Source organism: Liolophura sinensis, chromosome 7 (assembly GCF_032854445.1).
Source record: "Liolophura sinensis isolate JHLJ2023 chromosome 7, CUHK_Ljap_v2, whole genome shotgun sequence".
NCBI lineage: Eukaryota > Metazoa > Mollusca > Polyplacophora > Chitonida > Chitonidae > Liolophura > Liolophura sinensis.
In genome coordinates, this window is record NC_088301.1 from 31519353 (window position 1) to 31539919 (window position 20567).

A 20567-nucleotide genomic window follows, 5' to 3' on the forward strand; every position below is an offset into this window, starting at 1 on the left:
AGTCAGAGTACAAATTTTTAAGGTCATGGCAATTGCCAAAGACACAGAACAAAGCTCTAATGGCATGGCAACTGCTACAGTACAAAGTTCTAAGGTCATGTCACTTGCCACAGACAAAGTATAATTCTAAGGCCACATAGTTCAGTTGTAAATTGCCTCAGTCACATGCTAACATTGATACACTGGATGACCCTACGATACAGACACTTCACCCACATCTTATATCTGAAAAACTTTCTGACATGATGCCAGTTTGGAAGTTCTGAGCAGGTTTATTCAGGTCTCCTGCTTACAAAGGGTGATGTTCTATGGCTATCCTTAAAGAATTAGTGCCATGGAGCCGCTTGCACAAAACAATCGTTGGCTACGTTGATTTTAGCTACCATGGCGACACATGTTCAAAGCATATGTTGCCATGGAAGTTACCGTCAACCTAGGCTAAGATCGCTTTGAGGAAGAGCCTTCAGATTTAGATAATGAAACTAATTATAACCTGTTATAACATTATGTTACTGGAGGGCTTCTGAAAAACATAATAATGACTTTAAATACCCGAACACAATAGATTTACTGCCCTAGCTGATTTTGGGAGACATCATAGATAGCCAACCAAAGTCTAGTTCACCTAAATAACCTGGGCAATCAAAATAAAAATGATGTCATTTTCGAGATGAATTCTAGCTAATCAGCAGTAAATATCAGTAAAGATACTGCTGTTTCAATTTGAACCCATAACCCATGACGTTGAAGTTCCGATTTACGACTTCAGATTCCGAGTTTTCAGACGCTGAATATGATCTTTGTCCAGGTATTTCCTGTGTTTCCTGTGTTAATATTTATTTACTATTTTTTTCCTATGTCCACTTCATAATAAATATCATGCTATTCCCCAAGCTATTCTAAATTCATACCAATATGTGATAAAACCTGCCGGCACATGTTGCTGTCGGCATTCAGAATAGAGTCATGTACGATATAAATACAAGCAGGGTGTGGGCCTCATCATTACGGTGCTCACAGATTTTCTATCTATCAGTTTTCAGTTCAGTTAATAGTATTTTGTAAGTACTGCATGCAGGTGTTGTTGTGGAAATTCAGGTGCATTCCTGTCGGAGCTTTCAGCAGTAAAATGGCAAGAGCAGATACGACTGTTTTCAGTGGGTACAAAATCCTTCCTTCTTGTGTGGTAAATCCATGCCTCCCTGAGGGCCAAATAGTCTCGAAACTTGAAAAAACGAACTCCAGGGTTCTTCGATGACTTATTTTTATAAACGTATACAGAACAGCAAACCATTTCATGGACAAATTCAATGTGCTTGTTGTCACTCTGGTAGCCGTTTTGTTCTGACAGTGTGTGAAGGATGGACTATTATGACATAATTCAGCGGAGATTGCTGAGTGTTGGTGGAAAAAATACATAAAACCAGCCTCATTATCTAATGATTTTAAGTGCCATATTACTCAGATTAATGTACCCTTTTCAATATTTTTTTTCGAACTAAATTTAACAATATGTACAGGGGTAGCTAATTATGAATAAATAATGAATCTGGAGTGAGTGCTTGAGTGCTTGGGGTTTCACGTCGTACTCAACAATTTTTCAGTCATATGACGACAAAGGAATCCTTAGGGTGCATGCACGTGTAGTGTGCCTCCTTGTTGCAGGACGGATTTCCACCGCTCTTTTATTTAGTGCTGCTTCACTGAGACGTCTTACCGAAGGCAAGTAAGCCGCCTCGCCCGAGCCATTATACTGATACGTGTCAACCAGTCGTTGCACTATCCCCTTCATGCTGAACGCCAAACAAGGAAGTTACAACTTCCTCTTTTACAGTCTTAGGTGTGACTCGATCAAGTAATGAATCTGGATAATAATCCTTTAACAAGTTCATTGTTAGAAATAATCAAACCTCAATAATAAAATAGTGTAGGTTCATGAGGAAATCATTTTGTTTTTGTTTGTTTGTTTGTTTAGTTTTGTCTCATTGTTTCAGTAGCCAGAATAAAAATAAACAAAAATTTGGAGTACAGCTCTTTTTTGGAACTTCAGTTGGGGTATGCCCAACAAAGAGTATTTTTAATCATGGCCTAATCTCTTGGCCACCAAAGCTGTCATCCTCATTGTCATAATATAGCAAAAAAAAAACACATGGAAAGGTAAACAGGCAAACAATATTTGCCTCAAACTACAACACATTGCTTTATATGAATGATAAGGCCATCAGTAAAAATATATTTGTTTGGCATAACCTAATCGACCCTCCAAAAAAGGCCCTAAGGTTTTTATTAGGATTTTGATAGAAATTTTTTGACAAAAAAATTTTTAAGGATGGTCTGAAAACCTTTAATTTATTTAACATTTTCAATGGACATCGGGTAAAATCATTACTGCCGAGCAAATGTGTAGTGGTTTATGCAGACATACCTTGGCCAGATGGAGGTGTGTGTCCTGTAGCAGGTCTCTGTGATAGATCTTCACCAGCCTCACCATGTCTCCAAACATTCTCTGCTTCTTATACATTGTGATTGCCGAATCAGGCTCTTCTACAGTAATGTACAACCTGTCAATCACATTAACGGCAGCCAATGACATTCAGTGCATCCACTATGTGATATCTGTCAATCATGTCAAACACAGCCAATGAAACTGTGTGTAAATCCTCCAGCTAAGCTGAAATACTAGCTTAGAGTAAGTGATCTGAATATGGCCTAGCAAGGTATTGTACTTCATTTTCCTCATGCATATTGGGGAATTATTAATTTTCCAGCCAATCACACATTCTCAAAATGTGAGACTGTCTTTATCAAAGCGCAGTTCTCATCAGATGTGAACTTGATGTAGGATTATGGGTTATCATTATTATTAACAACTGTAACCTAATTATCCTACCCATGACATGTAATGCAAAACCAGACATGACATTGCACATCTCTTTCTGCCTCGTTACACGTAACTCTCTCTATAGTCATGTGTGGTAAGGTCTGCTAGACAGCAACCGGTGGATGGTCAAGGGTTTTCCTGTGGGCTCCACCATAATGCTGACCACCATCGTATATTTGAAATACTTGGGAGTAAAGCACAAAACACCTATCAAATAAATAAGTAAATACACCTGCCTTTCTGCCTCCTTGAACTTGCCCTCCGCCTCCAGTTTGTGAGCCTGTGATATATACAGACTGGCCACATCCTCCCCCTTCATACATGTTGAGGCAATCTGTCAACATCAACATTTAATGTCATTACATTCCTCACTTATTATTTTATTTTTATTAGATAGTGATAAAAATACATTTAGCAATAATCCATCATCTTTAGTACAATGGTCTTCACTCATTCACAAGCATAAGATTTTCTTTCTATATACAATATACATGTGCAATGCATATAATCTGTGTACCAATCACAGCAAACCAATGTGTGATTTTCAAAACAACTGTTCAAACAGCAGAGTTATGCCCCTTTAACATGAGGCCTGTTCATGATGTTCGTTTCCTCTCCCCTTGTTTCACTGAAGTGGATAATTTTTTAAGATTTACCCCCATTTACCAACATTACCTGCTGCTTACCCTGTGAGCATCCTCATAGTTACCAGCATTATCTGCTGCTTACCCTGAGGCATCCTCACAATTACCACCATTATCTGCTGCTTACCCTGAGGCATCCTCACAATTACCACCAATATCTGCTGCCTACCATGAGGCATCCTCACAATTACCACCATTATCTGCTGCTTACCCTGATGCATCCTCACAATTACCACCAATATCTGCTGCCTACCATGAGGCATCCTCACAATTACCACCATTATCTGCTGCTTACCCTGAGGCATCCTCACAATTACCACCATTATCTGCTGCTTACCCTAAGGCATCCTCACAATTACCACCAATATCTGCTGCCTACCATGAGGCATGCTCACAATTACCACCATTATCTGCTGCTTACCATGAGGCATCCTCACAATTACCACCATTATCTGCTGCTTACCCTGTGAGCATCCTCCCATTTACCAGCGTTGTTGTACATATCAATGGCTTCCTTAGAACAGCCAGCCTCCACATAGAACTTCTCTGCAGTCTGCAACAAAGCAAACATATTTCAGGCTTTAATACTTTACTGCATCATACAAATTGGAATCATCAGTATAAAAATGGAGATGACATCAACCATAACATGTAAGAAGAAAAATGCAAACAAATGTGGATTCTGATATCCATATTCAAGTCAAACATTTTTCATCTAACCACAGGACATGTTGTTTGACACCTTCAATAGCTTAGTTTATTCCCTAAAACTGAACTGAATACTTCTAAATATAAGAAAACTCCAATCATGTTGTTTTGATAATGACCAAACAGGAAGTTAACAATCCTAGTCACTGAACATTTACATGTAGATGCATTTCAAACATCAAATAGATTATAAAACATGAGTCAACATCTGTACTTTTCATTTACTTATTTACTAATCTGACTGGAGTTTCACCCAAGAATATTCCTCTTCCAGGATGGCAGCCGGCATTATGGTGGAAGACTGTCATTTTTAAATGCTGAAGAGGCGTGAAGAATTTGGGAATACATGTACATGTATCAAGTAGACTCTCAATCGGGCAAGTTTAACAGAAGCAGTGAAGGAGGACTTTTACCTCATAATCCCCAACTGAAGCATAATGGCTGGCAATCTTGGTGTAGTAACGCACGGCCATGGCAGAATCTTGGTGCTCCAGAATCTGAACTGCTTTCATCCACTGGCGAGAGTTTATGGCGGCGTCAACTGCCTTTAGGTTAGCTCTGATAATATATCAAAATAGAATGCTGACATCAACTTAGGTCATGATTATAAACAATGAACAATGATCACAAGTTTACATGGTAAATCTCAAATACATCAGGAACCTGAAAACTCAGAAGTCTTTCAATACAAGAACAGTGTCAGTCTCACAAAACTCAGTCTCAGCCTCAGCCAATGAACTCCTTACAACGAGGTTATAAAATACAAGTCACAGAGTATTAACACTATAAAATAATACTATATTCAAAGCCGGAACATATTTACATTTTACTTTAATTATTCAATAAATAATACAATGTAATTATGATTATTTAAATGGTCAATTCAGCAACTTTGAAACCCCACCTGCTTGTCAAAAACAAGAGCCAAACACATATAAATGTATATATATGTCAAAAACAAGAACCTAACACATATAAATGTATATCTACGTCAAAAACAAGAACCAAACACATATACATGTATGTATATGTCAAAAACAAGAATCTAACATATATAAATGTATATATATATGTCAATAACAAGAACCAAACACATATACATGTATGTATATGTCCAAAACAAGAACCAAACACATATACATGTATGTATATGTCAAAAACAAGAACCTAACACATATAAATGTATATATATGTCAAAAACAAGAACCAAACACATATACATGTATGTATATGTCAAAAACAAGAACCAAACACATGTTAATGTATGTATATTTTAAAACAATTGGGATCACAGATAATAAGAGTGTCTAAGAGGACTACATTAGACTTTGAACAGTACAGGTTACTGTATTTCGCTTAAAGTTTAGCATTTTTCAAGTAACACATTTTGCTTCATTCTCGGCGACACATCCAACACGTATAGGACCACTTCAGAGTTTTTTTTCTGAAGACTGATTAATTTCCCATCAGAAAAACATAAGTGTTGGTATGATTTTAAGGCCTTAAAACTCAAAAAAGCACGTTTATATATACAAAACCTCAGGTGAAATACAGTATTTGTGTTAGTGTGAAAGTACCTGTTTACTTACCCAGCCTCAATGTAATGATTAATGGCAGTATCCAGTTGTTTCTGAGAGACCAAGTAGTCTCCCCACTCCTCCTCTAACCTCACCACTTCACTGGGGAAGGCATAGCGAGCGAGTTCTACAGCTACAACAACAACAACAACAAGTCCACCGTATAACAATGCGCTCTCATCTGTCAGCAAATACATCTTCACTAGCCTATATAATAGCAAAATGGACAGAGCAAGAGCAGAGAATACATAGTATTTTAGGCAGGCTATTTAATACAGACTTATTTGAACTGTTCACAACAATATGTAAAAGTTAATCCAAACTAGACTCCGGATGTCCCAAATACCCCCCAACATTTTCAGACATAAAAGAATAAAAAATTAAGAAAACCTTGACAGAAATGACAGAAATGTTGCTTAGCTTGGCTTCATACAAAATGTTTCATGGCCATTCATAGTGTGTACTGATTGCACTACTGATACATACAGTTTGAATACAGAAATAGAGCAATCAGAAGAGAATGAAAAACCATTGTTGCACTAAGTATCTGTACATGAATAATTAAGAAAATAATTACCTGGTTGTAATTAAACTTACATAAGCACAAGTTTAGATTATAGGGAAGATATGTACTAAGTTTCAAGGAGAAAGGTTTGTACTTTAGGAAGAGATGCATGGACAAAATCTCAATATATGGACACTGTTACACAAAGTTAGACATTCAGGCAGTCAGACAGACAGACAGACAGACTGACAGACTGGATGATTCCGGTATACCCCTCTCTCCAAGTGATAAGGGATAACTTGTACAATGATACTGACTTAGCCCAAAGAACAGTGTAGAAATCAATGAACGAAAGGGTACCTCTTCTGTAAGCCTTTCCTTTCTTGAAGCAGTCCATGGCCCTCTGTTGATCTCTCATTTTCTCATATAGGTCTCCAGCCTGAAAATAACAGAAGTCAGTTTTCTATCAGCTTACAACATTACTGTATTGGACCTCACAAGCCTAGTAGTGTGCTTTTTCACAATCATAAAACATTACTTTTTGTAAACTTACATTTTTCAAACAGGATATCACCCTCCCTTCCAACAAACCTCACACCTTGCTGACATCAACAGATCTCTTCATTTAATTATGGATGAAATTTTAGCTCAAATACCATAGTTTTAACTAGACTTAAACATGGAAATAAGAAAAGAGGATTTACTGAAAATGAAGACTAGTCAGGGATTTTTTTTTTTCAGAATTCTCTTGAAAGAAAAAAAATAATGCTTGGATTGCAAAGTATATGTGGGCTTGATGGTTCATATTGCAAGACAACACACCAACTTGTTCAACAATAACCCTATTCCCAGGTACTAGTCATCTGAAAGTAATATTCAATGGCAACAGAAACTGTGAGATATCGCGTCTTACCCTTTCATAGAGCTCTCCTTTGATCAATGCTGAGGCAATTCTACTGATCAGGTCACTGTTTGACATCAACTCCTGCACAACAGAATCCACACCCAGGACTTAAGATAATCATTCACAACAGGCAACATGGCGATGTTTAGCAAAACACGTAAGTAAACATAATCATTCACAATGGGCAACATGGCAATGTTTAGCAAAACACGTAAGTAAATATAATCATTCGCAACAGGCAACATGGCAATGTTTAGCAAAACACGTAAGTAAATATAATCATTCACAATGGGCAACATGGCAATGTTTAGCAAAACACGTAAGTAAATATAATCATTCACAATGGGCAACATGGCAATATTTAGCAAAACACGTAAGTAAATATAATTATTCACAACAGGCAACAGGACAATGTTTAGCAAAACACGTAAGTAAATATAATTATTCACAACAGGCAACAGGACAATGTTTAGCAAAACACGTAAGTAAATATAATTATTCACAACAGGCAACAGGACAATGTTTAGCAAAACACGTAAGTAAATATAATCATTCACAACAGGCAACATGGCAATGTTTAGCAAAACACGTAAGTAAATAAAATCATTCACAACAGGCAACATGGCAATGTTTAGTAAAACACGTAAGTAAATATAATCATTCACAACAGGCAACAGGACAATGTTTAGCAAAACACGTAAGTAAATATAATCATTCACAACAGGCAACATGGCAATGTTTAGCAAAACACGTAAGTAAATATAATCATTCACAACAAGCAACATGGCAAAGTTTGGCTTGGTATTAACTTTTGTGGGGACTAAAATGCCGTTAGTTTCGTATTAGGCCGAAACTGCTATTAAGCCTGGCTTAACTTTTAACACACTTCTGAACAACTTTTACCAGGGCAGCTAGTCAGGCTTTGCTACAAGTGTTTTGTTTCTGGTTTCAGTTTATGACAATTACTCTCTTCTGGTCCTGAATATTCACAATAACTCACCTCTCTGCTGGTGACAAGACGAGCAGCTTTCGCCGGCAGACCAGCCTTCATGTACAAGTTGATAGCAGCAATGTAGTCTCCTTCCTGCTCCTTAACCTACATTCACACACAGATGTTGTAATGGACATACATCAGACATCTTAAGTTAATTGAAAGTAACAATAAAGGGAGATAACTGAAAATATCAAATATAGGAAAGATATACAACTTCATGCCATTATTCCTTAAATTTTAGGAAAATTCCAATGATTTTTTTAATGTACTGAATTTCCTCTGAAGTTGGTATTAGACAACCTATTTTCAGAAGCTCATACTTTAGATGCCAAAACTTAAATTTTACTGCTAAGAGCTCCATTCAAATCTTAAGTGGCCTTTTAAGGTTGATCAATTGGTCAGAATCAAGCAAAACCTGTCACTTTGAAAAATGCTCAACTTAAGGTGAAATTCAGTAATCTTCTAGTTTCAAGACCTGTTGTCATACATGTACACATACCCTACATAGATGAGTAGTTTGTCACATAATATATGAACTGCATATAAAATATGATTACAAATGATATTCTGTCAAAATTATATTAAAAAAGCATATAACAATAGCTCGTTCTAGTAGAGTGAGTGAGTGTTTGGGGTTTAACGTCATACATGCACTTAACAGTTTTTCAGTCATATGACCACAAAGGAGTCCTTAGAGTGCATGTAATGTGCCTCCTTGTTGCAGGATGGATTTCCGCCGCTCTCTTATTTAGTGCTGCTTCACTGAGACGACTTAAAAAAGGAAGTAAGCTGCCCTACCCAATATGGGTTAACCAGTCGTTGCACTATCCCCTTAATGCTTAACGCCAAGCAAGAAAGTTAAAGCTTCCCCTTTTAAGGTCTCAAGTGTGCCCCGACCCAGGATTGACCCTGGATCTACCACCCCCAAAGCACTACCAACTGAGTCATTAGGGCCAGTCAATCAAGTAGAAGTTACTCATATGATATATGTAACAAGAACTCAAATATTTCATCAAGTGTATTGTTAGTTTGTTTGGGTTTATTGTCACGTTCAGTGTTATTTAATGGGGCCTCTGTGGCCGAGGGGGTTAGCATGACAGCGCGGCGCAATGACCCAGGAGTCTCCCACCAATGCAGCAAATAAATAAATCAATGTTACTTCGGTCCAAACGGTGTCACTTTGCTGACATATTCATAATGCTGCCTTACTGGGACACCATGCCAATGACACCTGATGTCACAGTGGGCTCATCAGTGCTTGGCCTATTTGCCATGCAAGTATCAAGCTTGCAGATTTTAAGATACATGTATTACATATTATCTCACACCAACTGAACTCTGATCCCCAAGCTTACAATGTATCAATATAGAAGGACATCCTGAATATATCAAGGCCAAACTCAAGGGAGATAATGTACAAAACAGGAGTTATTCCCCTCCACATTTACCTCTCCTGCCTTTTCCTCCTGACCTGTCTCTGTTAGCCATTGGTAGTATGTTCTTCTTAAGTTGTCCAGCTCTGGGTGGCACTGACATAACAACAAGACACTGGTAAATGATACACATTCCCTCAGAAAGTTTTGTCAGCAAATGTGACTTTTCATGCTACAGCTATATAATACGCTATTTTTCAGGTGTCACAAAAAACTGAATAGACAGACAAGGCCAAGACAACACTACGTAGCCCTGAAGGCTTGATTAGTACAAGGGGTAATGTAACAATTTTGTTTAGGTAAGAAATCTTTATATTTATATAAAGATATTTTTTCTGAAAGATGGTTGTGTGTATAAATACCTTTGCCTCAGCCACTTCTATGGCCTCATCCCACATGTGCATTTCTTGATACATCTCCATGGCCTCATCAATGTGGTTCTATGGAGGATAAACAAGTGCATGACACATTTACTCCTTCATCTATGATGTTTGAGTTCCAAACTGAAGTTTTTCTGATTAGCGTCATCCTTTAGTTGGAGAGCGATTCATGTGCAGTCCCTGTCAGGCGTATCCTAGCTAACACGCTGTCATCATGGCACTTTAACATATATGCTTGCTAGTGGCATGTTCTTCAGAACTTTGAATCTTGTCCTTTCATTATACTAGGTAAATAGGTGTTGTTGAAAGTGAAATTTGAACGCTTCACACAAACTTTGTAGCTATTCTTAACTACTAACACTAGTTTCCCACACAGGAATTCTGGAACTATTGCTTTTGAGCTGTCCGAATAATAGCTAGGACAATGTCCACAAAAGAACAAACAAGGCCATAACTTTCACGAAAACGCATAAGAAGGATCCAAAACTCCACGTTGTTCTGTGACCTTTCTCAGTAAAGCCATGTACCAATTTCCAATTATGATAAACCATTTTGAAAAAAAGTCTGTGAAACTGTCCAAAAACAGGTAAAAACAGATTGAATTTAATCGAAAATGAACACAACTGTCCAAAGTTCAAAAACCATTTGTAAGTTATCATGGAAATGTCATGTAACAAGTTTCCGTTCAATACAATTTAGAGCCGTTTTTGGAAAAAAGTGTGAAATACAGATTTGTGACAGACTGATGAACAGACAGGTGAAGAGTAAACCTTTAGTCCAGTATTGGTATGGGGCTTACAACAGCTCAACATGTTGTTGTTGTATATTACCTGCTCCAGGTAGATGCTTTCTGCCTCCTTGAAGTGTTTGTCCATAATGGCCAGTCTCGCCCTCACCTTATAATACCCCATTCCATCTCCACCCTAACAACACGGAAAATACAAGGACTTGAAAACAAAACATGACTGTACACTCCTATCAAAATAACCCAAGTAATTTACAAACCAAATAAACTTCAAGTATTATTAAGTACCAGTATGTATGTTTTTTTTCTCTCAATTTGTAGAAGCCATAAGGTGGGCAATGTTTGGCATACACTTCAAATGAAAAAAAAAGTATGTATGCTTGGGTTTTTATGTCGTGCTTAACAATTATGTCATATGCTTCAGTGTACATATGTACACATTATTAACTAAGGCTAATGATTTTCTGCAAAGGTATTCATAAGGTCTTACCATTTGTCTTGAAGCTTCCTCAGCCATTTTCAGTGTTTCTCTTAGATACCTGGCTCGTGGTATATCCCCCAGGCAGCATAACACCTGTATTCAAGCAACAATCATATCTATACAAAACCAGTTCTCCGTAAAAAGGTAAATTATCAATTCAAGTTCTAACACTACAACAATTTTGAAGCAATTTGTGATTCCTAATCATTAATATATCAGTTTGAATAACTATTATTATTGTATATCATACAGTATGGACTTCTCTACCAGTACTGATATCAAATTGGAAAAAGGGTCCCTATTATGCAAATTCCTGGATGAGCCTAGAAACGCCCAAGTCTTCCTTTTCAATTTATGCCAATCCCATTAAACACATAAAACCAAAGCTGCATACTGTTATGCCATTTGACTTATGTTACTAGGTCATTGTATCCCATGGAAATGGGGTTACAGTATACGAATGTTCAAATCCAATGATCTAGTCCCAGCAGTTCAAACCTGGTTTATGATTCAACTTTAAGCCAAGTCTTCAATTTTTTACTTAGCCTACAAAAATTGTGTAATTATATTAAGTATGAGCTAAAACTGCTGCTGTTATAGTCTGACCTTGGAGAACCGGACTGGCTGCTGAGTTTGGCTAAAGATTTAAATATGTAATATGACTTAATATCAGTATTAGCTAATGCACTTTTGAACAGCTGGGCCCTGTTGTATACAGGTGATCTTGTTGTGCCATGGGCTCCACTAGAATATCAGTATTAGCTAATGCACTTTCGAACAGCTGGGCCCTGCTGTATATAGGTGTTCCTGTTGTGCCATGGGCTCCACTAGAATATCAGTATTAGCTAATGCACTTTCGAACAGCTGGGCCCTGCTGTATATAGGTGTTCCTGTTGTGCCATGGGCTCCACTAGAATATCAGTATTAGCTAATGCACTTTCGAACAGCTGGGCCCTGCTGTATATAGGTGTTCCTGTTGTGCCATGGGCTCCACTAGAATATCAGTATTAGCTAATGCACTTTCGAACAGCTGGGCCCTGCTGTATATAGGTGTTCCTGTTGTGCCATGGGCTCCACTAGAAACAGGATTTATCTCCTACATGTATGTGTCAAGGTCTCACCTCTCTGCGATGTGTAACTGCTTGGCCTCCATGGCTAGCTTACTCAGGGTTTTCCACATGGCCTCTGTCTCGGCTGACATCTCCAGGGTCTCCAAGAATGCCACAGCTCTGACATCACAAACAGGACAACATTCAGAAAAAAGGCCCCATCAAGACTTTTCTTTGTTTTTTTTTATTTGTTTTTAAGGTCAAACTGAAGAACATGCACAACATTTTTGTGCAGGTAAACATGATGGAGAGCTAGTCATCTTCCTACAGAACCCTTTATGGTAGAATAAATGAATGAATGAATGATTATGGCTTAACCCTTTGGCAATATAGCAAGAAATCATGTCATGGTGAGAACACTGTTGCGGTGAACTATTTTCTAAGCGGGGCTCTGTTTTCTTTTATAGCAGGCATAAACACATGGTATAACATTTAAGTGAAACCAGATACAGTTCAGTTATACAGTCTTATTACGGTGCTGACAAAGGCTTCATTTACCAGAGAGAAAACAGGAATAAACAGCAGAGGAAGTCAAAATTTTCCACTTCACAACTATACACTCAATCTGACATGTAACAACTAAAGATCAGGTGCGAAGTGAGTGATTTTGGCAGGCAAAGAGCCTTCCACCAAAGACAAAGTAAATGTTGTTTGTTCTCATCTCAGACTGTTTACAGCACCATAACAAGACAACTATTACCATGCTATGTTGGTTGACAGTATTGTTCACTACCTTGAAATCTTCTCTACTCCATGTTATCGTTCTAATTCCTGTGTTTGAAAATTGTACTCAGTTGTACTTTGGCAGCATATTATTTGCACATGAATGGTATCTTGTGAATTAGCTGAGCCTGCATACAATGAGCAGTGCTTCACTGGCATACCCGCTAGTCCCTACCACGTAACACTGAATTTATCTGTGTAGGTATATGTAATCTACCTGGCATGGTCTCCATCATCTATAGCAGTCCCAAACTCAATGAGTCCCTCATCCAGAGTGTAGGATATAGTGGCCACGCCCTCCTGTACAATCACCTCTGTCTTCCCCTCATTACGCTCAAGCTCAATGATGTCTCCCTAAGAACAGCCAGAGTCACAGTCAGGTCCGTGATCAAGGAAATGGGTGAGACTGACACACAACAGCTGATATCCTCACTTTAAGGTAGGATCTTACTCAAGCATATCACTTACAGTCTTATCTTACACACATTTGCAAAGCTTAATGACTGATGGTTGCTCTATGGCATACTCAAGAGTGCCTGTGCAAAACCACCAGACTTTGGGAGCTTACTGACAAACTTTCCCATGTGAGACGTACACACTTGCATGTCATGTTCGTGGATGACGAGTGGTTGTGGACAGGTTTAACATTTGCAGTCCTCGGCTCTATGAGCACTGTTTACCGCTTATGGTGGCCTATATCATTTTTGTTATGACAGCAGTGAGGCTTATGAGGAAGAAAAATGCAGACTTAAATTCTTGAGACTTAAAATATTATTACCTTAGTCATAAATAGTATTCTAAAACATGAAAATTAGTAGAATTACCTTGATAGGAAACATGGTGACTCTCTCCGGGGCATCTATATTGTACCACACACACAAGTTTCCTCTGTTCTGAGCTACAACCACATCACTTAGAGGCACCCACTGAAAACCAAGCAAACACCACAATGATCAAAATCCACCAAAATGAATACCAAAATTAAAGTGTGCCAGAGGCCATATACATATATTCAAGGAGCAGCTTTCCAGGAAAACAAACAGCAGTTTTCTATTGGGCCTATGTCACATAAACATTATTTGAGCCATATCCATTAACATTTAAATCACGTACAATTATTACAAAGTATAGTGGTTGCTATGAGAAAGTAGGTGACTCAACCCCATCTTGTTGGTTTAAAGTCATATTGCTATTATTGAAAAAAAAAAAAAAAAACATTGTATCATGATGAAGAATGGCAGTTTGTTGAAAAAGTTTATAAACTGAATTTAAAAAGAGCAATTATACACTTGGAAAAATCAATGAATTATGCTGAAAACAAGTGAGCTGCGATATTAAACTAACCTGAACATAGGAGCAGTAGTTGAGGATGGTCATTCGGCTCTCCGTCTCCACCTCATACAGATTCAGCTACAACAACATATACACAAGTAAACCCTTGAATATCTACAAAATTGATTAATTGATTGATTGGTGTTTTACGTCACACTCAAGAATATTTCACTCACAGACGGCAGTCAGCATTATGGTGGGAGGAAACCGGGCAGAGCCCAGTTGAAACCCACAAGCATTCTCAGGTTGCTGGCAGACCTTCCCACGTACAGTCGGAGAGGAAGCCAACATTAGCTGGACTTGAACTCACAGCGTACATATTGGTGAAAGGATCCTGGGTCATTGTGCCGCACTGGCATGCTAAACACCTCAGCCACAGAGGCCCTAACCCATACATGTAATGCGTATTCTGGAATGGTTATTCATTGCACAACATTTCTATGAATTTCAGGGATAAATAGTGGGGGGTGGGGGGTAGTGGGGGGTAGTGGGTGGGTTGCCAGTTCTTGAAAGGAACATATTGAAAATTTCAACACATTTTGGAAATACTGAAAAGCATAATTCTGTTATTAACTACAGTAATGAAACAAAACATTTTCTTAAAGTTGGTCACCCCAACTCACTGAAGTACATGTACATCAGACTGTGTTAATATCAATATAAATTTAATATAAAATCAAATGTAGCTTTAATCCAACTTACCCGCAGCTTTTTGTCTCGAAACAGAAGTTTCCTACCAGTCTCATTAAGCTTGAAAAGAAAAAAATGTGATTAACAGACTTGATTTCAGTTGAAGCAATTCTAGTCATACACATATCAAGTGTAAGTTTCTCACTGGCTGATTCACAGTTCTGGTTTCACAGTTCTGGACAACGGTTTCACAGTTCTAGACAGTTTGAACAGCCAGAGCATCAATCTGTCCTGAACATGTTCTGTCAGTGCCGTCTGAACAAGGGTGCAGTTAACAGAACAGAGATCATGTCACACCATTCATACAAAGCTTCCAGACTGCTACAGTGAAATGAAGCAGTCTTTGCATTTCTGTTTCATTTATGCCTGTGACACAATTCTGGTGCATGTTCCGAACTTCGAAACAAATGGTCCATTTTTATTTTGGTACAGTTAATGATTATAAGTCATACACACCTCTAGCCAATCAATTTTGGAGTCATGGGTCACCTGAGAGAGTTTCACTCCACTGACCAGGTCCACTGAAAAGCACAAGGTAAATAAAACTATTACCAATCTATTGCGATCAGATATTGCCAAATTATAACATGACACAAAAGATATAAGCATAAAACCCAGCATAATGCTGTCTGAAATGCTGTCTGAAATGCTGTCTTTATGACATTCTATTTTATGTTTTATCAAGAAAGTCAGCCAACCGAGTGTTATTTCATCTCTTAAATGGAAAGAAAACCTTAAAGTTATGCTGATTCTGCAAAAACAGAAATTTTAAGTTTCTTGTTGGTGCCTTGGTTGAATTAGTCCACGCCTGTTTAAATCTTGAGCTCTTTAGCACATTGAGATAATATTGAATAGCCTTGAACAGATCTCTGGATTAACCTAGCCTACATATGTGCCATAAATCCGTTAACAGAGGGCACTGTGTAACTTTAACGTCCACAACTAAACATAAAAGAGTAACCAAAAATGGTTTGGCAAACTCTTTGGCAAACACACCACATATCTCTAATTAGACGTTCACAATTAGTCTAGAGAGGCACAGCTTTTGTTTGCTTTTCTATCTTTGGAGAATTCTATACACGACTGAGCACGACTGTAAAATGACTTTCCAAATGCGTTTTTACAGAACATATATGTACCAAATCTGGGGCATGTCTTTGGAGTTATGACTTTAGAAATGTGTACTCTTTGTTTACCAATGCTTATTGTTTTCAGATCCAGAAGATATGCCATTTTCTTATTGTCTTCTACACCTCGCTGTTTTCTCTCATTCAGGCGTACACTACAATGACAATACAACAACAATTATTTATTTATGCTGAATGTGTTTTACAAATGTACAGTTTCATGTAACCATATATGATATTTAGTCAAGCAAGTCAGATACCTCGCTCTGCCAGAAAAACCACCACAATATGTACTTACCAGATTTCCTGGATTCAAAGAAGTCACTTCATACAGTGGTCAAGTCTAAATGGTCTGAACTGAGGCAGTCCAGATCATCCAGCCAGTGACAGCCCCTTTTAAAACCCCATCATGAGACTACAGAGCTACTCAATCAAGTGTGTTGATTAAGAAATTGAAATAACAAGCATGCTGTAAGTAACATGAAAGGAATGCATGTTCCCTTCTGGTTTCAGTTGTCAAATGTATGAAAAAAAATTGATGGCCCACACTTGATCTGTAGCTTTTCATGATCAAGCCAAAAACATGTACTAAGTTTTTCTTACTCTATCAAGACTAATTCACCTGATAAGATTGGGATTCATGAACTCTGTCCTCACACAGTCCAGTACCTCATTAGAACCATATTCTCTCATGACTACATGTAACTCACCTGATAAGATGGGGATTCATGAACTCTGTCCTCACACAGCCCAGTACCTCATTAGTACCATATTCTTTCATGACTACATGTAACTCACCTGATAAGATGGGGATTCATGAACTCTGTCCTCACACAGCCCAGTTCCTCATTAGTACCATATTCTCTCATGACTACATGTAACTCACCTGATAAGATGGGGATTCATGAACTCTGTCCTCACACAGCCCGGTATCTCATTAGTACCATATTCTCTCATGATTACATGTAACTCACCTGATAAGATGGGGATTCATGAACTCTGCCCTCACACAGCCCGGTATCTCATTAGAACCATATTCTCTCATGACTACATGTAACTCACCTGATAAGATGGGGATTCATGAACTCTGTCCTCACACAGCCCAGTACCTCATTAGAACCATATTCTCTCATGACTACATGTAACTCACCTGATAAAATGGGGATTCATGAACTCTGTCCTCACACAGCCCAGTTCCTCATTAGAACCATATTCTCTCATGACTACATGTAACTCACCTGATAAGATGGGGATTCATGAACTCTGTCCTCACAGCCCAGTATCTCATTAGAACCATATTCTCTCAACACTAACTCACCTGACAAGATGGGGATTCATGAAATCTGTCCTCACACAGCCCAGTACCTCATTAGAACCATATTCTCTCATGACTACATGTAACTCACCTGATAAGATGGGGATTCATGAACTCTGCCCTCACACAGCCCATTATCTCATTAGAACCATATTCTACCAGGACTAACTCACCTGATAAGATGGGGATTCATGAACTCTGTCCTCATGCGCAGAGCACCTCACTGGAACTATAGTCTACCAGGACTAACTCACCTGATAAGATGGGGATTCATGAACTCTGTCCTCACACAGCCCGGTATCTCATTAGAACCATATTCTCTCATGACTACATGTAACTCACCTGATAAAATGGGGATTCATGAAATCTGTCCTCACACAGCCCAGTACCTCATTAGAACCATATTCTCTCATGACTACATGTAACTCACCTGATAAGATGGGAATTCATGAACTCTGCCCTCACACAGCCCAGTACCTCATTAGTACCATATTCTCTCATGACTACATGTAACTCACCTGATAAGATGGGGATTCATGAACTCTGCCCTCACACAGCCCGGTATCTCATTAGAACCATATTCTCTCATGACTACATGTAACTCACCTGATAAGATGGGGATTCATGAACTCTGTCCTCACACAGCCCAGTACCTCATTAGTACCATATTCTCTCATGACTACATGTAACTCACCTGATAAGATGGGGATTCATGAACTCTGTCCTCACAGCCCAGTATCTCATTAGAACCATATTCTCTCAACACTAACTCACCTGACAAGATGGGGATTCATGAACTCTGCCCTCACACAGCCCAGTACCTCATTAGTACCATATTCTCTCATGACTACATGTAACTCACCTGATAAGATGGGGATTCCATGAACTCTGTCCTCACACAGCCCGGTATCTCATTAGTACCATATTCTCTCATGATTACATGTAACTCACCTGATAAGATGGGGATTCATGAACTCTGCCCTCACACAGCCCGGTATCTCATTAGAACCATATTCTCTCATGACTACATGTAACTCACCTGATAAGATGGGGATTCATGAACTCTGTCCTCACACAGCCCAGTACCTCATTAGAACCATATTCTCTCATGACTACATGTAACCTCACCTGATAAAATGGGGATTCATGAACTCTGTCCTCACACAGCCCAGTTCCTCATTAGAACCATAATCTCTCATGACTACATGTAACTCACCTGATAAGATGGGGGATTCATGAACTCTGTCCTCACAGCCCAGTATCTCATTAGAACCATATTCTCTCAACACTAACTCACCTGACAAGATGGGGATTCATGAAATCTGTCCTCACACAGCCCAGTACCTCATTAGAACCATATTCTCTCATGACTACATGTAACTCACCTGATAAGATGGGGATTCATGAACTCTGCCCTCACACAGCCCATTATCTCATTAGAACCATATTCTACCAGGACTAACTCACCTGATAAGATGGGGATTCATGAACTCTGTCCTCATGCGCAGAGCACCTCACTGGAACTATAGTCTACCAGGACTAACTCACCTGATAAGATGGGGATTCATGAACTCTGTCCTCACACAGCCCGGTATCTCATTAGAACCATATTCTCTCATGACTACATGTAACTCACCTGATAAAATGGGGATTCATGAAATCTGTCCTCACACAGCCCAGTACCTCATTAGAACCATATTCTCTCATGACTACATGTAACTCACCTGATAAGATGGGAATTCATGAACTCTGCCCTCACACAGCCCAGTACCTCATTAGTACCATATTCTCTCATGACTACATGTAACTCACCTGATAAGATGGGGATTCATGAACTCTGCCCTCACACAGCCCGGTATCTCATTAGAACCATATTCTCTCATGACTACATGTAACTCACCTGATAAGATGGGGATTCATGAACTCTGTCCTCACACAGCCCAGTACCTCATTAGTACCATATTCTCTCATGACTACATGTAACTCACCTGATAAGATGGGGATTCATGAACTCTGTCCTCACAGCCCAGTATCTCATTAGAACCATATTCTCTCAACACTAACTCACCTGACAAGATGGGGATTCATGAACTCTGCCCTCACACAGCCCAGTACCTCATTAGAACCATATTCTCTCATGACTACATGTAACTCACCTGATAAGATGGGGATTCATGAACTCTGTCCTCACATAGCCCGGTATCTCATTAGAACCATATTCTCTCATGACTACATGCAACTCACCTGATAAGATGGGGATTCATGAACTCTGTCCTCACACAGCCCAGTACCTCATTAGAACCATACTCTATCAGGGCTAACTCTCCGGCATTAAAAATCATGCAGACCTAAAACCAAAAATTTCTCTCTATCAGGAATAAGTCAGCCTCAGGACCAGTTCCACATTTATAATTCGGAATTTTTAATCTGCTACTTAAACACTTGATGGCCAATAGTGTGCTTTAATAACCAAATTACCACAATCTGAACTTTTGCTGCTACATGCATAAACTAGTCCAGCATTTATCTGTTTTCATGATGATCTTGGAAGCAAATCAGGGTCTGGGTCATTTAAAACAATTTTAAACTGGTACAAGTAGCTCAGACAAGAGTCAAAATTTTAAATGAGATTAAAATTACAGTCTTAACTTTAAAGCATGACTAAATAATTCACGTGTTATGGTAACACATTAGGAATAACCCACCACTGATTCTATGTATCTTTTTATTTATTTATTTGTTTGAATAGTGTTAAACACCATACTCAAGAAAACCATGTATTTCACTTATACCATGACAACCAGCTGTGAGAAAACAGGGTAGAGCCCAGGGCAAAACTATGACCACTTGTAGGTTTCTTCAGAGCTTCCCTCGTACGACTAAGGACAGAGTCACTTGCAACAGGCATTGTTTAACATGTTAATTCTTTCTTTGAAAGTAATTCTATACTGGAAGTCTTACATAATCCCCAAATGTTGTGTTTATATACATATATTTATAATTTATACAATATCTTCTA

The 20567-nt window shown here is 38.5% G+C and overlaps 1 protein-coding gene across 1 annotated transcript in view; it reads right to left on the bottom strand.

The window, feature by feature from the left end:
* Positions 1-20567, bottom strand: part of LOC135470845 (intraflagellar transport protein 172 homolog) — a 43761-nt gene that overhangs the window by 14295 nt on the left and 8899 nt on the right. Inside the window, 21 exon segments of the mRNA XM_064749892.1 lie at positions 2426-2561; positions 3118-3215; positions 3989-4078; positions 4647-4791; positions 5823-5943; positions 6676-6754; positions 7229-7300; positions 8220-8315; positions 9662-9742; positions 10009-10086; positions 10857-10949; positions 11262-11335; positions 11338-11345; positions 12374-12481; positions 13302-13438; positions 13909-14010; positions 14429-14494; positions 15119-15166; positions 15563-15627; positions 16303-16388; positions 19793-19896. Coding sequence (XP_064605962.1) covers positions 2426-2561; positions 3118-3215; positions 3989-4078; positions 4647-4791; positions 5823-5943; positions 6676-6754; positions 7229-7300; positions 8220-8315; positions 9662-9742; positions 10009-10086; positions 10857-10949; positions 11262-11335; positions 11338-11345; positions 12374-12481; positions 13302-13438; positions 13909-14010; positions 14429-14494; positions 15119-15166; positions 15563-15627; positions 16303-16388; positions 19793-19896 — 1887 coding nt within the window.